This window comes from Eubalaena glacialis, chromosome 18 (assembly GCF_028564815.1).
Source record: "Eubalaena glacialis isolate mEubGla1 chromosome 18, mEubGla1.1.hap2.+ XY, whole genome shotgun sequence".
NCBI lineage: Eukaryota > Metazoa > Chordata > Mammalia > Artiodactyla > Balaenidae > Eubalaena > Eubalaena glacialis.
Window position 1 is genome coordinate 59208396 of NC_083733.1, and position 21291 is coordinate 59229686.

A 21291-nucleotide genomic window follows, 5' to 3' on the forward strand; every position below is an offset into this window, starting at 1 on the left:
TGTTTAAGTATCAGGGGAGAGGGGCAAAGAGGATAAGATAAATGGCAGAGAAGATGACTGCCTGGCTGGGAATACGAATTCCACACACAAAAAACTGTTAAAACCAGTAAATGAATTAAAAGTAGCAAGATACAAGGTCAACATACAAAAATTAGTTGCATTTCTAGCCACTGTGGAAAACAGTATGGAAGTTCCTCGGAAAACTAAAAAGAGTTGCCATATGATCCAGCAATCCCACTCCTGCACATATATTCAGACAAAACTACAATTCAAAAAGATGCATGTACCCCTATATTCACAGCAGCACTATTCACAATAGCCAAGACATGGAAACAACCTAAATGTCCATCAACAGATGACTGGATAAAGAAGATGTGGTATATGTATACAATGGAATAGTACTCAGCCATAAGAAAGAACGAAATAATGCCATTTGCAGCAACGTGGATGGAACTAGAGATTATCATACTAAGTAAGTCAGAAAGAGAAAGACAAATACCATATGATATCACTTATATGTGGAATCTAAAAAATGACACAAATGAACCTATAAAAAAAATGAACCTATCTATGAAACAGAATGACAGACACAGAGAACAGACTGGTGGTTGCCAAGGTGGAGGGGTGGGGAAGGGATAGAGTGGGAGGTTGGGATTAGCAGATGCAAACTATTATATATAGAATGGATAAACAGCAAGGTCCTACTATATAGCACAGAGAACTATTGATATATTCAGTAAATAATAAACCATAATGGAAAAGAATATTTTAAAGAATGTATAAATATGTATAACTGAATCACTTTGCTCTACAGCAGTAAATTAACATTGTAAACAACTATACTTCAACTAAAAAAAATTAATTGCATTTCTATACACAATGAACAATTTGAAAACGAAATAAAACAATTCCATTTACAATAGTGTCAAAAAGAATAAAATACTTAGGAATGAACCAAGGAGGTGAAAGGATTGTACACTGAAAGCTACAAAACACTGGTGAAAGAAATTAAAGACATTAAAAAAATGGAGTGACATCTCATGTTCATGGACAGGGAGATCTAATATTACTTTGTCAATGCTACCGAAAGGGATCTACAGATTCAACTCAATCCCTGTCAAAATCCCAACACAGAAATAGGAAAACTCATCCTAAAGTTCATATGGAATCTTGAAGGAACCCAAATAGCCAAAACAATCTTGAAAAATTAGAAAAAAGTTGGTGGACTCACACGCTGATTTTAAAACTTATAAAGCTAATCAAAACAGTGTGGTATTGGCATCAAGACAGACATACAAACAGACCAAGGGAGCAGACCAGAGAGCCCAGAAATAAACCACTGAATAGATGGTCAAATGATTTTGGACAAGGGGGCCAAGACCATTCAATGGGGAAAGGACCATCTTTTCAACAAATGGTTCTGGGAAAGCTGGATATTCACATGCAGAAGAATGAGGTTGGACCCCTCCTTACACCATATACAAAAATCAACTCAAAATGCATCAGACCTAAACATAAGAGCTAAAACTATAAAACCCCTAGAAGAAAACAGTAAAAGCTGCATGACGTTGGAGTTGGCAATGGTTTCTTAGATATGACACCAAAGGCACAGGCGACAACAAAAATAATTGACAAATTTCACGTCATGAAAATTAAAAACTTTTGTGCATAAAAAGTCCTTCTCCATAAAGTAAAAAGGCCACACACAGAATGAGAGAAAATACTTGTAAATCATATACCTGATGAGGGATATTCAAAATACACAAAGAACTCCTAAAAACAACAAACACCCTGATTCAAAAATGAGAAAAAGACTTGCATAGACATTTCTCCAAAGAAGATAAGCACGTGGCCAATAAGAATATAAAAAGATGCTAAACATCACGAATCATTAGAAAAATGCAAATCAAAAACAATGGGATACCACTTCAAACCCATTAGGATGGCTACTATAAAAAACAAACAAAAAATAACAAGTATTGGTGAGGATGCTACAAATTGGAACCCTTCTGCATTCCTGGTGGGAATGTAAAATGCTGCAGCTACTATGGAAAAAAGTATGGCAGTGTCTCAAAAAATTAGAGAATTACCACATGATCCAGCATTTCTACCTGGGGTATATACACAAAAGAATGCAAAGCAGAGACTTAAACAGATATCTGTACACCCATGTTCACAGCAGCATTATTCACAATAACCAAAAGGTTGTGAACAACCCAAATGTCCATCGACAGATGAAGAAAATGTGCTATATACATACAATGCGGTATTATTCAGCCTTAAAAAGGGAAATTCTGACACACATTGTAACATGGACGAACCTCGAAGATACCATGCTAAGTGAAATAAGCCAGACACAAAAGGCCAAATACTGTATGACAGAGACAGAAGGTAGAAGAGTGGTTACTAGGGCCTGGGGGTAAGGAGAGAACAAGGACTTGTTTAATGGGGACAGTTTCTGTTTGGGAAGATGAAAAAGTTTTGGCGATGAATAGTGTCGATGGGTGCACAACAATGTGAATGTACTTAACGCCACTGAACTGTACACTTAAAAATGATTAAAATGATAAATTTTATGTTATGCATGTTTTTCACAATTAAAAAATATATATATGCTAGGAAGTCTGGAGGTGTAGTACTTAGACACAAATGAAGGTGATGGAGTGAAGATGGTATTTTAAAAGGAGTGGTCAAGGAAGGCCGTGGGTGAGATGAACTTCCGAGCAGAGACATGAATGAATAAGAGAGTGGGGCTGGAGGTTTGTGGGGTAGCAGCCTCCCAGCCAGAGAAAAGAGAGGAAAAGGTCCTCATGCAGAAGTGTAATCCTCATATTTGAGGAACCAGTGAGGCTGGCAGAGGGCAAGGCAGGGGGAAATGACAGGAGAAAAATGCGGACCGTTAAGGCTGGGTGAACGGACACCACTACAGGCCCTCAGGGGCCCCTTAAATACGTTGGATTTTATTCGAGGGGAATGGGGAGCCAGGGGAGGGCCTGAAGTAGAGTGTGACATGACTGAGGTTTTCAAAGGGCCTCTTTGCCTGCTGTACAGAGAAGAGACAGATTATCCAGAACAGAGGCAGGATAATGGGACTCTGGCGGCAAGGTCCTCACCTGAATGCCTACCTCTCTGGGTCTGGACCTCCGTCATCCAAAGCTTTTCCTCTCTCTCCAACTGGGATATCATATCTGGCTTGGAGGACTGGTGCCCTGAGAAAACATTAAAGGGAAAAAAAGTACTGAACAATTTTGGTTCCAATCCCATGACGGAAGGCTCTCCCCCTCCCCCAAAGTTTATTGAACATTTTTGATCAGACCTGTTGTGAGAAATACATTCTCATTAGAAACACGTGACTACCCCCACGAATCACTGAAACAAAAGACTAAATGACCTGTGTCATCACTGCAGAGTCTCACTATATTTACTGCAAGCGCTGCAGTTATTGCTACGATGTGCACCGTTCTTGCTAAGGAGCTCTGACACTGCTACTTTATTCTACATTATTACAAGACTTATTACTAAATTAACTTCATGCCCCACCAATGGATCATGACCCACCAATTTAAAAAAGACACAATATGTAAAGCAACTATACTCCAATAAAAACTAATTTAAAAAAATAAAAAAAGATATGAAAGTGGGGGAGAGAGGGATAAATTAGGAGATTGGGATGAAAAAAAAAGATATAATATGAAATAAGGAGTCAGGTGCAGCCAAGCTCAACTGTTCACTGATAGCGCAGTTACAAAAGACAAACGTTTGCCTTGGAACAAAGACTAGAAACATCTTGTCTCTATGCTCCAAAGGGATTGGAAATCTCTGGTCTCTAAGGAGTCCCAAAGCCTGCAAGTCGCGGGCAGAGGCCAGGGATGCTACTAAACATCCTATAATGCACAGGAGAGTCCCCATGACAAAGAAACCATCTGGCCCCAAAAGGCAGTAGCACCGAGGTTGGGAAACCCTGCGATGGGGGATGATGCCAAGTCACAGGGAGGGCGCCCGTCCTCACCCACTGAGAGCAGGTTCCGGAAGTTCTCCAGCATCACCTCTCGGTACAGCTTCCTCTGGGTGGAGTCCAGCAGCCCCAGCTCCTCCTCCGTGAAGGTCACGGCCACGTCCTTGAAGGTCACCGCCTCCTACGACACCAAACACATGTAGCCTCAATCTTACAACCAACCTCCCCTGGGAGAAGGGCAGCACTGGGAAGGTGGAGGAGGCACATGGGAGGCTGTTCCAGGCTCTAAGCGACCTGAACCACTCTTTTTAGGACACTGTCTCCTCTTCCCCTTCCACAATCACACCAAAGATGCTGGAGTGGTGGGGTCGGTGGAGGAAAGAACGACAAGAAAAAATTTAAAAACCTTATATACGTGCAACATGGTGCCCTTTATATAGCTGTATCTCTAGAACTGTCATGGTTACATCAAGGCATACACGCATTTTACAATTTCACTGAAAGTGCCAAATTTTGTAAGAAATGTTGAGTTAATTTAGTCCCAACGGTATTTACAATAATAGTGCCTATCTCCTTCTCTCACTGGGCAGTACCACTATTTTGTCAACGACTGCCAATCTAACCAGCCTTCAGTACCTCCGTGGGGGCAGGTAGGTAGTTCATTCTGTCTCAGGTACATGCTGTACCTGTCAACTGTGGCAGCATTCAGTGTCAAGGTTAAGAGCACAGGCTTTGGAGACTGACTGCCTCAGTTCACACTCTAAGGCTCTGTCCATTACTACCTTTGTGGCCTTGGACAAGTCACCTAACTTCTCAATACCTCAATTTACCCATCTGTACAAGGGCACAACATCATAGGGTACTTGATGGGATTAAATGAGAATATGCGAAGGGTTTAGGATATATCTGACACTTTTTTGTTTTTCCCCACCTTGCTGCACGGCATGCAGGATCTTAGTTCCCTGACCAGGGATCGAACCCATGCCCCATTCAGTGGAAGCGTGGAGTCTTAACCACTGGACCTCCAGGGAGTATCACGTTAGATACTCAAAAAATGTCAGCCATCACTATTACTATTATCATCATTATTCACGGCTGCATGGTATTTCATAAAAGTGAAAAAAACATACATTTAACCATTCCAAATAATTAAACAACAATACAATAATTTAAGATTTTAAACTTACTAATAATGCTGCAAAAAACGCATTTTCACATAGATCTTAGCCAACTTGTCTGGTTATTTCCTTAGGCTAAGTTCCAAGAAGCTGCAACTGCACTGTCAAAAAAAATATGCACCTTTGCTAGTAAAATGGCAATTTTCCCAATTAACTCTTCCTGTCGCAGATCAAAAGTGTTCGTGATTCTCCATACTCTGGCCCAAACTGGACATTATCTTACTTCTTAAATCTTGGGTAATTTGGTAAGTGATAAAAACAGCTCTTTTTAAAAATTTCCATTTATTTAACTTCACCAAAACATCTTTCAATATTTTCCCCCCACATATCGCTTGTTCATTTGCCTTGCTTGTAATCCTATTGAGGTAGCTGATGCATCAGTAAGATTCCTATGAAGAATATTAAGCCTTTTCTAGCATGTACAAATTCCCACCTTCACCCCTCACTCCTGTTTCCTGTGTCTCATGCCTTGGCATTCCTTTATGACAATTACAATTATTTCTCTAGGGAATTCCCTGGCGGGCCAGTGGTTAGGACTCAGTGCTTCCACTGCCAGGGTCCCGGGTTCAATCCCTGGTCAGGGAACTAAGATCTCACAAGCTGGGCTTCCCTGGTGGCGCAGTGGTTGAGAATCTGCCTGCCAATGCAGGGGACACGGGTTCGAGCCCTGGTCTGGGAGGATCCCACATGCCGCGGAGCAACTAGGTCCGTGAGCCACAACTACTGAGCCTGTGCGTCTGGAGCCTGTGCTCCGCAACAAGAGAGGCCACGATAGTGAGAGGCCCGCGCACCGCGATGAAGAGTGGCCCCCGCTTGCCGCAACTAGAGAAAGCTCTCGCACAGAAACGAAGACCCAACACAGCCATAAATAAATAAATAAAAATTAAAAAAAAAAAAGATCCCACAAGCTGCTCAGCCAAAAAAAAAAGTTATTTCTCTAAAGACTTAGCCCATCTGTACATTTGTTCTGACTGGAGTCCTGAGCATATGTGTATTAAACAACCAGTTGACACATCTGGCAAAGAAGAGACAGGCACTAAGAAAAGGAACAAACTGAGGGCAGTGTCATTTTTGGAGTCCTCCAGCCACGCCAGGCATATATACAACGTGGCCGCAGGGCCCCAAGTGGAGCAGTCTCTTCTTCTGGGTCTCTCCACTCATCCTCACTGGACACCTGAAAGTCCTGGCTCGGGCAATGGAAACTTTAGTGTCAGCTGGGGACTGAGTGGATTTTCACAGGGATCTGAAAGTTCACAAATCTGTTTCTGTTAAAATGCAGATAAGACCATCTATATCCTTACACAGCTGCTCCATGGAGTAAATGCCTGGCAAGTCCCTGCTGCTACTAGACTTTTCAAAATCAGTGTGTACCTCTTTAAAATATACTAACATGGCAGTGAACAAAACAGATACTTAACTATAATACATACGTGGTGTAACTTAGAATTAAAGAATCTAGTTCTTGTTTGAAAACAAAATTATTTTCTCTTAGTTCAGTATCAGCTGGACATTGTGGCCCGAAACCATGCTTTAGACATTCCAGCCACAAAACGTGAGGCTCCCCATGAGAAAACAATTGAGTTCCCAAACTTTTAGGAAGAAAATGGCAGAGCTCTCAGAATTCCTGTTTGGGAAGAAAGGTTATATGTAGGAAAACGGTCACTGCAAACATCTTAAAATGGGAAAATTCATAAACCACATAAATATGGACAATAGAAAAAAATACTAGGTAAACTATGGAAAATGATGTGACCATTTAAGTTGTGGGACCTATACAATTTTAAAAATTGAAAATGTGGGGCTTACCTGCTGGCACAGTGGTTAAGAATCCGCCTGCCAAGGCAGGGGACATGGGTTCGAGCCCTGGTCCAGGAAGATCCCACAAGCCGCGGAGCAACTAAACCCATGTACACAACTACTGAGCCTGCACTCTAGAGCCCGTGAGCCACAACTACTGAGCCCGTGCACCACAACTACTGAGCCTGCACGCCTAGAGCCCGTGCTCCACAACAAGAGAAGCCACCGCAATGAGAAGCCCACACACCACCACGAAGAGTAGCCCCCGCTCGCCACAACTAAGAGAAAGCCCACGCACAGCAACGAAGACCCAACGCAGCCAAAAAGCAAAATTAAATAAATTAAAAAAATAAAAATCCAAAATGGTATTGAAAACTGTGATTACAATTCAACACACGTAAACACTAATGAAAAGGAATGTGAGAAAATGAAAACTGATTTGTAAACATGTTTATAATGTGGGAACTTTTTTTTTTGGGTAATGAATTTACTTTTTATTTTTATTTTTTTAACTTTTTGTTTTATATTGGAGTATAATTGATTATGGGAACATTTTTAGTTTTAAAAATTATCTATTAATTTTCACATCATTATGTGGAAGTAAACAAAAAGCAAGGGGCCGCCACACAACAATTCCTCAAGTGCCTTTGGCTCCCTTTACCCTTCCCGAGCAGGAGAAAAATATATCCAGTCTTTGTGAAATGAGATGTCATTTTAAGAAACAGAAAAGCAAACCTGACTTACCTGGAATTTGGTCATTTTTTTCCTCTTCCTGCTGGGGAAAGGCCGAGTTCTGGGAAGGCAAAACTGGGGAAGGGAAAGAAAGCCATCATGAGACAGATGCTGGGAACAGTGCTAGCCCACGTGGTACTTCATGTGATCTGGAAGAGGGGCCCCCTTCTCTAGGCAAATGCAGTGACAACATAACCCAGTGAGAACAGGGGCTGGATTCCAGCTTCCCCTGGGCCTCCTCGGCCAGCTGCCTTAGTTCATGAACAATCCATAAACAGCCCTTACCCACATGTTTCTTGTAGCTCCCAGAGTATTCCTGAGGCTGGCTATTAGAGGAAATCAGAGGCAGACAGGAAGTACCAACAACTTAATAGGGCTGATACCGAGCAGGGCCCTGTGGGGCTCCTGTGCACAAAGCCTTTCTGTGTCCCCCATTTCTTTGACTACAGGAAACAGCCTTCATTCAGCCTCCATGACCCTGAGTTCCAACAGGCAGATTCAAGCAGCTGTTCATTAGGGAAGGGAGGGGATGCGAGAAAAGGGAGAAACAAACAGTCGAGAGAAACAATAATGCAGCCTTGGGGCAAGGTCCTGGTTCCCCACCAATGGATACACACAACAATATCTTTGAGCTGTTTTGCAGATACTGAAACCCCCTCCAGGTGGGAGAAGTTAACGATGGTATGGTGCCCACAAGCATGTAGACCCCAGACCAGTTGGAACCTGAAGGTTGATGATGCCGACTCCTACTTACCTCACCACCAACCCATCAGGAGAATGTCCACGAGCTGATCACGCCCTTCTTGAACAATTACTATAAAACTTCCCACTATCCTCTCCAAGTGGGGACACAGTTTTTCGAGGCAGGAGCCCACCATGTCCCCCTTTGCCTGGCAAAGTAATAAAGCTATCCTTTTCTACTTCACCCAAAACTCTGTCTCCAAGATTCAATTCCACACCCGTGTACAGAGAAGCTGAGCTTTTGACATCAGGGCCAAAATGCCTGGGTTCAAATTCTGGTGTTTCTACTTATCACTTTCTACCTACTAGTCGCATAAACCTTGAGCAAGTTATTAATCTCTCTGTGCCTCAATCCAGTCTACCTGTAAATGGGTATAATAATGCCAGAATTCCCTCCTGCAGGTTCAGACAAGCAGGTGCTCTTAAGATTCATACAACTGCCTTTGCGAATCTGCTTTACAGAAGATGAATCTTAGGAAACACAGAATTCAGAGATGATGACTGTCCCTTTACTTACCCTTACTCTCCAAAAAAAGCCTAATTCTAACTGGTGGGCTCACAGATGATTTGTGCTGTTGTTAATGAACGTTAAATTGCCACGGATTTTTTTTCCCTTAATAGGTGTAACTACTTGCACGTGTTATTAAGCTGAAATAATGAAGTTTCTTCTCGCATATGCATGAAGGTAAACAATGATTAATAAAAACCTAAGACTAAAAAATCGTGTTGCATTTCAATTAACAATACGGGGTTGTTATACAATACTGAACATTTTTAACTTAAGCCTGGCTACATCGCAGGCACTGTGCGAAGCCGTGACCACGATCATTTCTCTGTCTGGGATAAACCAGAGGACTTTTCCCAGGATCCAGCTGAAGATAACTCTCCTTCCTAAACAAGCGTCCAGAAAGAATCCAGGAATCCAAGAACAAACCCACGTCAGTGATCAGGGAAGGGACAATGGGTCTGCAGCTGGAGCTCCGACCCCATCCCGGGCTCGCAGGAGCTTCCCAACAACACGGCGCCTGAGTATTATCACTGAATTTATGGTAACCTCCAACATTTTACCATGCACTAGGCACTGTTTTTAAGCTTTTTAAATATAATCTCACTTAATCCTCAAAAGAACATCATTGGGAAGGAACTAACTGCAGGAAACTGAGGCAGAGAGAGATTAAGCAACCCGCTCAATAATTTACCGCAAGAAACAGAGGGGCCTGTAGTTGCGGTAGGAGGGCTGGGGGAGCAGAGAGCGCGGGAGACCGTCAAACTCAATGCAGGACGCGAGCCCGCCCCCTACGCGGGAGGTTCGCCGAGGGGATGCACACCGCCGCCGCTGCCCCCTCCCGCCCTCCGCCGCTCGCCGCGGCTTCCCTGCCCCAGGAGCGAGGACCGGGTGGCCCCACGCAGAGGCCGAGAAGGCTCGGAGGGATCACAGGGACGCTGGGTTAACTCACCGCCCTGGGAGTAATCTCGGCGCGACCTCGCCTTCCCGGAGCGGAAGTGCCTCGGGCTACACACAGTTCCCGGACTACACTTCCCAGAATACCCAGGGGGAAGCGCATCAGATTTCACGAACCTCCTGGACTACATTTCCCAGAATGAAGTTCACAGAACCGCTCTTCCCACCAGCTGTCTCGGGTTTTGACTGTGGAGCGGGCTCGGATTTAGTCACTGTTGGTGGAACTGTCAGATTCCTTTTGTTTTACTCATTTCTTAAAGCTCATGAGAAAATAACGTAAGCAGATAGTTTTTCGCGTACCAATAATTGCGAATTTTTAAAAAATGCGGCCGTATAAGAGAGAAAAGAGAGGCTTGTATTACGAAAGTAAGTTAAAACCCAACATTTTTAGCGGAGGCAAAGGGTAGACTAAAAAGTGGAAAACGTAAAAGTAACCTAGGCTGAACTGCCTAACACAGAACTTAAGGAACACTGGATTTCAAACTTGTTTCCAATGCTGACTCCCCAAATATCAGCAATAAACCTTGTAATGAGACAAAAACGTAGTTTATTGCTACGTGGTGACACCATCTCCACAGAGCTTCCGCACCTTGACAGTGTCCGCGGAGCCAGGAAGACAAGGCTGGAAGTCACTGAGAATTGGAAGTTTGGTTTAAGGCGGGGTCTTTCAGTGCAAAAGACGAAAGGGATTGCATGACGGTCATGATGCTGCAGTCCAGGATTGGTGGGAAGAGCAAGGATTTTTGTAGGCGAGGAACCTACAGGTGCCAACTGCTGATGTTCTTTAAAGAGATGGAAGAGTTGATGGGTGCTTGTGGAAGTTCCTTTAATGAACAATCAAGCAATTTGGGCAGGAATCTTCTGGAATAGTAAAGGCATGCTAGTAAAACTGACTAGTTATGTTAATGTACACAGTAAATTGTGGGAGGGAAGGTAGGTAGGTAGGAAGTCTCAGTCTTCAGTTTCCAAGCTGTCTGTCTTGGGGGGAGGGGAGAGGTTGGAATAAAGTGTTTTGACTCCTTTGCTTCCTTTATTCAGCAAGGCACCTAAGGGCTCTTGAGAGGGTTCTGTGGAATGAGCGGTTCATTCCAATATGCTAAGAATTTGCAAAAAGTCTATACCCACATCGATTAGGCTGTAAAAGCGAAATATCTTGAACTTCATTTTAAAAAAACATAGTGGTTGTTATGGCAAACAAAAGCAGCTCCATTGCAGGGAATTTAAGAAAATATTGTGATGTGTGCATATATAAAATCCTGAATTGTTTTCTAATTCATTTGGCTTCAGACATTTCAGTACATATTTCTATTCTGCTCCTGATATAAACAGTGTCTGGTGAGTGAATAAGCCAAGTGAACCAGGAAACCATGGTTTTTCTCCTAGGCAGGGAATATATTTTGTAGCTTTTTATTATGAAAGTTTTCAAAAATTGACAAAAGTAGGGGAGGATGGGGATGACAGAAAGGCATTTGTGCCCAGGAGGACCCCAGAGGGTCCTGCTCAGTTTCACTCCATTGTTCATTTTTTGTGTCATTAAATAATTTCTTCTTCTAGCCTATGTGTTTCCTATCAAGTAAAATTTAAATCTAAAGGCCTGATTAGACTTTTTTTTTGCAGTTCACATTTTGAAAAATATTTATTAAATGGCCTGATATGAAATGTCCTAATTTTTTTTTAACATCTTTACTGGAGTATAATTGCTTTACAATGGTGTGTTCGTTTCTGCTGTATAACAAAGTGAATCAGCTATACATATACATATATCCCCATATCTCCTCCCTCTTGCATCTCCCTCCCACTTTCCCTATCCCACCCCTCTAGGTGGACACAAAGCACCGAGCTGATCTCCCTGTGCTATGTGGCTGCTTCCCACTAGCTATCTATTTTACATTTCATAGTGTATATATGTCCATGCCACTCTCTCACTTCATCCCAGCTTACTGATTAGATTTAAGTTCATCTCTTTTGACAAAGAGACCACATCATAGGTAGAACTGGAAACATCTGAACAAAGACCAAATGAAGCCAATACAAATCCCGGGCAAAACACCTTTGACTAGGAAAAAAAAAAATAACAGCAAATATGTGAAAAACAGTGGTCTTATTTTATTTTTTTGGCCACGCGGCTTGCAGGATCTTAGTGACCGGCAGTGAAAGTGCCGAATCCTAACCACTGGATGGGAATTCCCTAAATTGGGACATTTTTGAAAGTGAAAACGGGTACAGTTCCTAATTACACTAAGGCAACAGATATAATTTGCCACTATTATAGACAACTGGGAGATAGGGTCACCACACTCATGGGGATTGATATAATTCTATTTTCTAGTACCTAGATGTCCGCTGTCACCTAGGATGTCCCAATAACCAAGAGAGAAGACTAGCTGGAACAAAACACACACACCTGCAGAAACTGAGCTGCAAGAGGAGAGGGATGAAACTTGAATTTTAAAAAAATGATAATAGGATTATTTAAGGAAACTGAAGTTCAGCATGTATGTGTGCATAAGTGCATAAGCAAGGGCCCATACACTCATCTAAGTCCCATCTCCAATTTACCAATTAAAAGTCTCAGTAGATGAATTTAAGGGGAGGATTACCAATGATGAGGGCAAAGATAGTAATCTCAAAGACTAAGTGAAAGAAATTTCTCAAAATACAGCACAGAAATACAGTCAGTTGGAAATCAATGATGGGAAGAGAGGAGATGTGAAACGTATATCCTGGAAATCTATCATGTGAGTAAAAGGAATTCTGAAAATTGGAGAAGGAAACAACAGAGGCAAGAAAATAATGAACTAGATAATGAACGAACATTTTCTTGATCTGAAGAAACAACGCTGCAGACTGATAAGGCTACCAAAGGTCATGCCTGGATTGATGAGAAAAGGAAAAATTCCCATCTTGGCAGAATTCTGGAATTCTAAGATTAAAGTGAAAATCTTAGAACCCTCCAAGCAGAAAGAACAAGCTACTCATAAACGCAAAAGAATCCATTGATATTGAACTTTTCCTCTACAAAACAGGAACACAGAAGTAAGTAGAAGCACTTTCTACTTCGAATAGCAAGCCAACAGTTCTGTACTGAAGCTAGACATCACTTACTTGTCAGGGCAAAAGGAAGGATGAGCATGAATTCAGACAGTATTGCCCCACAGGAGGAAAATACTCAAAATGCAACAGAATTGCTAAGCAGCAAATGCTGTCGCTCCTAAGAGCTATACGCCTAAAGAGAATGAGCAGCCTCATGACCTCGGTGGAACCAAGGTGCCCTCTGGTTCCGTGCTGGTTCCAGTTATTTCCATATCATCAGGAAGCAGCAACTCCAGAACATCGTTTTATCAACCAGGAGAGGCTGGCAAATAAGACCAGTGCAGTATCCTGCTCATCCAGCAGAGGTCGCACTCCACGAGAAGCGGGTCACTGTCCCAGCCCCCGAATCTAGGCAGTGGTGAGATTCTCCCCAGGAGGAGAGGCAGCCATAAGAACACAGCTCTGTAGCTCTAAGGGGGATGACCTCACTTGAAAGAGTGTGGGTGAGTTTACTTGATCATTCAGATATCCCATTTTACATAGGTTTATTGCTTGAGTAAACTGACATTCACTGCAAAATCTAAAAAGTAGAAGAAACATTCCATAAAATCCTCCTTATCAGAACAAGTCGTTGTTTATACAAGGTGTCCTTCACATGCTATCTGATGCACATATACACACGTACATATGTTCATATGTTTTTGATATTAATCTGTAGACAGAACCTATTTTCCGTAAATCCGATTATGTCCCGTCATGTTTGTGCCATCATTTTAACAGCTCCATGTTATTAAAAGCATATCAAAGCATATCAAATCTTACTCAAATTCTTATTGAGGAACACTCGTTATATCCATTTGTTGAAAACTTAGTGACATCATTCATGGTACTTATCTTTTCTATGCTTTAAATTTCCTAATTTAAATTTAAATTCCTGTTCTAAGATTTGCAGATCGAAGAGAGATACACATTAAACATTTGAAAATATACTAACTCCTCTCTGAAATTTATACATTTTTTTACAGCTACCCATAGAGAAAACTGTGTAAGAATGTCAAGCTTACACCAATAATGAAAACATCTGAAAATAAAATGACCACATGCAACAATTAAAAAAAAATTTTTTTTTTCTTGAGGACTAGGAGGGGGAACTTTGGATAGGGAACTTGACAAAATTAATATTCTTCAAATCCAACACAGCCCTACCTAACAAATGTTGATGGGAGAAATGCTATAGCACTCTGAATATAATCACATCAAAGTGTCAATGAAAAGATGAAGAATAAAAAAACTAATCAGTTTAAAGTTTACTGTGACAACTTTTGTCATTAGCAACTACTTTTGACACTTTCTAAGTGTTACAGAAAAATTCTACTTTAACACTCTAGTGGGGTCAAAAGATTTAAGTGTTACGGAGTATTCAGTTAGTGAAAGATTAACAAAAGTAATTTTTTAGCCAGGCTATACCATCACAAAAATCATAAAGGATAGCTGAATTCAGATTGTTTACAAGAGATGGAATATGAAACAGAGTCCCAAATACTAAGAACCCAATTTGAGAACTGTTTTGTAAATTAGCCAACGACAGCCCCTGTTTATTGGCCCTATGTTGTTTACTTTTTTTTTTTTAATTTTGAGTTTATTCTTTTTTTTTTTTTCATTTATTTATTTATTTATTTATTTTTATGGCTGTGCTGGGTCTTCGTTTCTGTGCGAGGGCCTTCCCCAGCTGCGGCAAGCGGGGGCCACTCTTCATCGCGGTGCGCGGGCCTCTCACTATCGCGGCCTCTCTTGTTGCGGAGCACAGGCTCCAGACACGCAGGCTCAGCAATTGTGGCTCACGGGCCCAGCTGCTCCGCGGCATGCGGGATCCTCCCAGACCAGGGCTCGAACCCGTGTCCCCTGTATTGGCAGGCAGATTCTCAACCACTGCGCCACCAGGGAAGCCCCTTACTTTTTTTTTAATTGAAGTATAGTTGATTTACAATGTTGTGTTAATTTCTGCTGTACAGCAAAGTGACTCAGTTATATATATATCTTCTTTTTCATATTCTTTTCCATTATGGTTTATCACAGGATATTGAATACAGTTCCCTGTGCTGTACAGTAGGACCTTGTTGTTCTCTGTTATTTACTTCTTTACAGCCGCCTGGGACCATGAGCTCAAAAAGCCTGCTGGTGCCAAACTGAAATCCTCATGTAATCAATGATTTTAATACAGCCCAAATGAGCACATTTTAAGTCATTTGGAGCCTGCTTATTTTGTACACTCTGACAAATTGCATCCAACATCTGCTAGCCAGAGATTAAAACAAACCCTGGAGCTGTAACAGACCCTAAGCAGCTGCTGCCTTTCGGAGTTCTCTGACCCCAAGGCTCCGCCTTGTCCTGCCAAGCGACATCACTTAGACCTGTAAGCCCCCCCCCCAAACCCCGCTCCAATCCCCACCTTCCCCGGAAGTTCCCTTGCCCTCTTTCTCTTCTCAGTGGTGGTGGTGGCCACCCACCGTAGTCTCTGGAAGGTCTCATGCTCTAAGACTTCCCTTCACACATGCGATCTTATCAAAGCACTATCCCAATGAACCTGATTGGGTACCACTGCCACTTCCTGGTCATTTCTTTTTCCTTGATCAGCCCCGAAGTCTTCCCATTCACTATAAGAACAAAGGCTGGGGAGAGAACAGGAGCCAATCTTACACACCAGTGTAAGACCAAATTAGATGATGAATTGTAGTACTATTGGTCTTCTGCATTTTGACTATCTACTTGAATTAGTTTTATTAAGACCATTGGATTCTTCTGAATATATTTTATACGAAATTTTTCAGATGAACTTAATATAATTTTCTCCCTTTTATATACATTTTCTCTCTTTAATCATATAACAAACAAGTTCTGAGCACACCTACAAAGCACTAAGCAATGCTTAGTAAGGCTGTGTGGCTTCAGCAGCGAACAAAAGCTCTGCCCTCATGGAGCTTACATCCTAGTGGAAATCAATCTTGGCATGTCTATGATCACACTTTTAAGGACCTGATCACAGTCATCCTCTCTAAGGCCTCCCTCCTGAGTAATGTGTGATAAATGCCACCGTTCTGACTGACGTCCTTAGTGTACCACTTACGAGGGTTCTCTGCTGTGTGGGCTCTTAACCACTGGAATGTGTCGAGCTATGGCTGAAACACAGACTTTATTTGTTTTTGGCCACGCAGCATGTGAGATCTTAGTTCCCCGTCCAGGGACTGAACCCGTGTCCCCTGCAGTGGAAGCGCAGAGTCTTAACCACTGGACCGCCAGGGAAGCCCCTGAAACACAGACTTTAATGAAAATATTTTCTCTTCTATTTGACCAAAGGATTAGATGAATTTAGACCTCACTGAAGTCTTTGACAGACACCATTTCATAGAACTGTTTCCCTACGTGGATCCTCTGATAAAGTTCCTCCCACTCTCATCACTTCTTCAAAATTCATCTTGGATAAATGTGATGATTTACAAAATGTGATCTCCAACTGAAGCGCTGACCGCATAGCTCATAACGGTAAGGTTTCTCTCCTGTGTGAACAGTTTGATGATTCTGAAGTCACAAGAACCATCTGAAAACCATACTGTATACACTTTCATATTTGTATGGTTTCTCTCCAGAGTGGAGACTATGATGAAGCTGAAGTCTTGAGGTGTAACCGAAGCACCTAGTACACATCCCCTATTTATAGTGTTTCTCTTCCACGTGGATCCTCCAATTAATCCAGAGAAGACTTTCCCACACGCCTCACAATTTTATGGTTTTCTCCCCACGCCCCCAACCCCGAGTATGGGCTCTCTGGCAGGCTTGAGGCTATAGATTCTGACATAGTCTTTACCCTTTACTTCTCACATCTGAATGTTTTCTCTTCACTGCTGTCTCTCTGATGGACCAGAATGGCCTGACCAAAGCCCTTTCCACAGTCCTTGCAATTACAGGGCTTCTGTCCTGTGTGGATCCTACAATGAATTTTAAGATCTTCGCTATGACTGAAGTCTTTGCCACACTCCTCACATTTGTATGGTTTCTCACCAGTAGAAAACAGAACCTGACATCACAAACTCCAACTTCAAGCCCTGCCCATACTCCTCACGCTTATAAGGTTTCCTTCAATTGGGTGCCTTCTGATGAACTTTAAAATATGAATTGATGGAAGCAGCTCTTTTTTAAAAAATAGGGATTCTCTCCTGTATGGACTACCAGATGGATTTGAGAACGGGAGTTTCTCCTGAAGTTCTTCCCACATGCTCATATTTACCTTGTTTCTCTCCAGTGTGGACTCCTTGATGGGCCTGAAGACTTGAAGACTGAAGCCCTCATCACGTACTTAGCATACACACGGTTGCTCTCCAGTGTGGATTTTATGATAGGCCTAGGAGTGTTAGAGCTGGCTGAGCCCTTACCAGATTCCTCACATTTACAGGGTTTCTATCCCATGGGGAATCCCCTGATGAATGTAAAGATTTGAGCTACAGATGAAGCCCTTCCTGCTTTCCTCACATTTGGACAGTTTCTCTCCCACGTGAACTTTCCAGTAAGCATTCTGTGCAGGTGTACGATGGAAGCTCCTCCCACATACATCAGGGTTGATGGGTTTCTCCTCAGTGTGGATTCTCTAATGGCCCCGAGGATGCAAGGTGTAAATAAAGGCCCTACCGCACTCCTGACAGTTAATAGCGCTTCTCTCCTGTCTGGATTTTGCAATGAACACTAAGCGCTGATCTACAGCTGAAGCCTTTCCCATATTTGTGAGCTCTGAAAGAAGCCCTTACCACACCTAAAGCATTTTCCTCCCATGTGAAGTCTCCAACGAATACAATGAGCTGAGCTGTAACAGAAGCCTCTCCCGCATTCGTTACATGTGTAAAGCGTCTTTCTGAAGTAGACTCGCTGATGAAGATCAAAGTCGGAGACATTACTGAAGGCTTTTGCACACGCAGGACACTGGCGGCTTTTCTTTGCTGTATGAATTATTCTACGCTGATCACTGGTTAATAGCTTCATTCTGGCTTTTCCATAATTACTGGAGTTATGAGATTTCTCTCTTTTGCAAACTCTCTGAATGTCATAGTGGTCTAAGATACAACCAAGCTGCCAACACACCAATCACGCTTCGTGGTTCTTTTTTCATGGGAACTTGCTGACATCTACTCTGATTATCCTGTGCTTCGGTCAGACATGTTTTCCACCAAGTTTCTAAATTTAGACAGACATCTAAACGTTTGAGATTTTTTTTTCAGTTTTTCAATTCACTGTTACATGACTTCAGAGGAATTGTTTTGAGAACTTCACTTCCCTCCCTGTAAGAACAGTCAATTAAAAGCTGTCTCTCCTGGGGACTTTCCCAGTGGCGCAGTGGATAAGAATCCGCCTGCCAATGCAGGGGACATGGGTTCGAGCCCTGGTCCAGGAAGATCCCACATGATGCGGAGCAACTAAGCCCGTGTGCCACAACTAATGAGCCCTTGTGCCACAACTACTGAAGCCCGCGCGCCTAGAGCCCGTGCTCTGCAACAAGAGAAGCCACTGCAAGGAGAAGCCCATGCACCGCAACGAAGAGTAGCCCCCGCTCGCCACGACTAGAGAAAGCCCGTGTGCAGCAACGAAGACCCAATGCAGCCAAAAAATAAATAAAATTAAATCTTTAAAAAAATAAGTTGTCTCTTCTGGAACAGACTGGTGGTTGCCAAGGGGGAGGGGGTTGAGGGAGGGACGGAGTGAGAGGCTGGGGTTAGCAGATGTAAGCTTTTATACATAGAATGGATAAATGAGATCCTACTGTATAGCACAGAGAACTATATTCAATATCCTATGATAAACCATAATGGAAAAGAATATTTTAAAAAAGAATGTATATATATGTACTACTGCACAGCAGTAATTAACGCAACATTGTAAATCAACTATACTTCAAAAAACACAGTTGTCTCTTCTGTTGTCGTGGCAGGGGCTTGAAGAACAGGCTCTACATAACTCTGCAGAGCTGAATGTTTCAGAATCAGGGACACACCGCCCAACCTACACACCTGGACATCAGGGCCCTACTCGAAATAGTTTACAAAATGTTCACAGATGGGATTAGCAGGGGATTTTTCAGACAGAGTTTAAAGTCATTTTTGCCTTAGAACATCCCATTGGAAAGTTATGCTTATGTCTAAGGGGCTGTGAGGCCTTGGAATGGTTGGAATAACTTGCAAGCTTGGGAGAAAAGTACCTTTATCACCCACTGCCTGGAATGCAGTGTGAAAGCAGAGAGTGGTCCTTCAGCTCTTGCTGGGATATTTCATCCATGAGAATTAAGGGGAAAGAAAGCTGATGTGGTAACATACATGGTTTTAAAACCTAGCAGTAATTCAGAGCTCCATAAATTCCGGGGAAAAAAAGAGTAAAAACCTGGAAGCTAATCTTTTACAACAGAGACAGAGCCTCGGAGAATGAAGAGAACAGGGCACAATGCAAACTCTGAAAGCCAACCCTGGGAATGGACTTATACTGTGTCTGGAACCCTCATATGGATGACCCTTCCCTTCCTTCAGGTTCCCCACTCAAATGTCAGCCCATCAATATAAAATTGGTTACTTTACATTGGATGGCCATATTCACCATTCAATGTAAAATAAGAAATCCTCCCCATACCCAACTGACTCCTGGTGGTCTCCATCCCATAATGAAATGTAGGCATTAACAAAATTCTGCCATTAATAATTACAGCAGCTGACATCTACTGAGGACTTATGCATATTAAGGCACTAATTTAAGTGCTTTACATGTAATATCTGATTTAATCTTCACAACAGTAAGACAGAGATAGGGACAATAAGGAAATTAAGACACAGAAAGAGTTAAGTAGCTTCTTCCTGATAATCCAGTAGCCAACAGAAAAACCAGGATTTTCACTCCGAGCCTTAACTTCTCAGATAGTAGCTCTCGACCCTGGCAGCATGTTAACATTGCAGGAGAGCTTTAAAAAATGCTTAGGCCCTGCTAAAACTAAATTAGAATCTGTCAAGGCATCCGTAATTTTGGAAAGCTCCCCAGATGATTTCAGGATGCAGTCAGGGCTGAGAACCATTGCACTAGGTCATGAACCCAGATGATCTGTGGCCTGAGTCCTTGCTCCCAGCCCCTACACAACCTGCCTCACTAGGAGTAAGGGAACCAACTGCCCAAGGGCTCCCAGCGAGCCAGGAAGGGAGCTGAGCCCAGCATCCAGGCCTCCTGACTTCCACCTTCCCTCTTCTCTCCATTATAGATACCAGTGGAGCAATCTCTAAGAAGAAAGAGAAGCATCATGGTTTCTTAGTGCCACTGGAGGCAAATACCCAGAGTGGAAAGGCAGACCTGATTTTAGATCTACCAGATCAACTTATTTTTTTAAAAAAATAGAGGCAATTCTTATAAGCCCCTCCCTGTGCCGAAACATTCTGAATTCAAAGGATAAAGAAATCATGTTAAGCAGATTTTTTTTTTTTTCGGCCGTGCTGTGCAGCTTGTGAGATCTTAGTTCCCCAACCAGGGATTAAACCTGGGCCCTCGGCAGTGAAAGTGCGAAGTCCTAACCACTGGACCGCCAGGGAATTCCCAAGCAGATATTTAAAAAATAGTCTTCAGTAGGCAAGACATGGAAACAACCTAAATGTCCATCAACAGATGAACGGATAAAGAAGATGTGGTACATATATATACAATGGAATATTACTCAGCCATAAAAAAAGAATGAAATAATGCCATTCGCATCAACACGGATGGACTTAGAGATTAACATACTAAGTGAAGTAAGTCGGACAGAGAAAAACAAATACCATATGATATCACTTATATGTGAAATCTAAAATATGACACACATGATCTACAGAGACAGACTTACAGAGAGAACAGACTTGTGGTTGCCAACGGGGAGGGATGGATTGGGAGTTTGGGATTAGCAGTTGCAAACTATTATATATAGAATGGATAAACAACAAGGTCCTACTGTATAGCACAGGGAACTATATTCAATATCCTGTGATAAACCATAATAGAAAAGAATATGAAAAAGAATGTATATATGTATGTATGTATAACTGAATCATTTTGCGGTACAGCAGAAATTAACGCAACATTGCAAATCAACTATACTTCAATTAAAAAAATAAAAGAAGCCTTCGTATAGAATATTTATGTTTGTTCAAAGGTAAGATAGCATCGAAGTTTCAAAGTGAAGGGGGTGAGAGAGAAGAGGATACCTTGAAGTATCTCTATGTGCTCTACATATTCCTTCTGAAAACTTCTTGCTTTTGTCATGCTTGATATTACAAAATAAAATGTCTTACGTATATTTAGTTTTTGCCACACTCTAGCACTTATATATAATCCAACCGATGCTATAC

General features: G+C 42.2%; 1 protein-coding gene across 4 annotated transcripts in view; it reads right to left on the reverse strand.

The window, feature by feature from the left end:
* Positions 1 to 9882, reverse strand: part of ZNF235 (zinc finger protein 235) — a 32067-nt gene extending 22185 nt beyond the window's left edge. The window contains exons 1-4 of one of the 4 annotated variants that reach the window (XM_061173708.1): positions 9861 to 9882; positions 7675 to 7737; positions 4010 to 4136; positions 3126 to 3209 (exon numbers count right to left, since the gene is read on the reverse strand). In XM_061173708.1, coding sequence (XP_061029691.1) covers positions 3126 to 3209; positions 4010 to 4136; positions 7675 to 7689 — 226 coding nt within the window. In that variant the 5' untranslated portion in view covers positions 7690 to 7737; positions 9861 to 9882. Of the gene's footprint in view, positions 1 to 3113; positions 3210 to 4009; positions 4137 to 7674; positions 7738 to 8416; positions 8728 to 9860 lie in introns of those variants that run through there. The other 3 variants (XM_061173706.1, XM_061173707.1, XM_061173705.1) reach the window with 3 other exon arrangements.
* Between the last annotated feature and the right edge of the window lie 11409 nt (positions 9883 to 21291).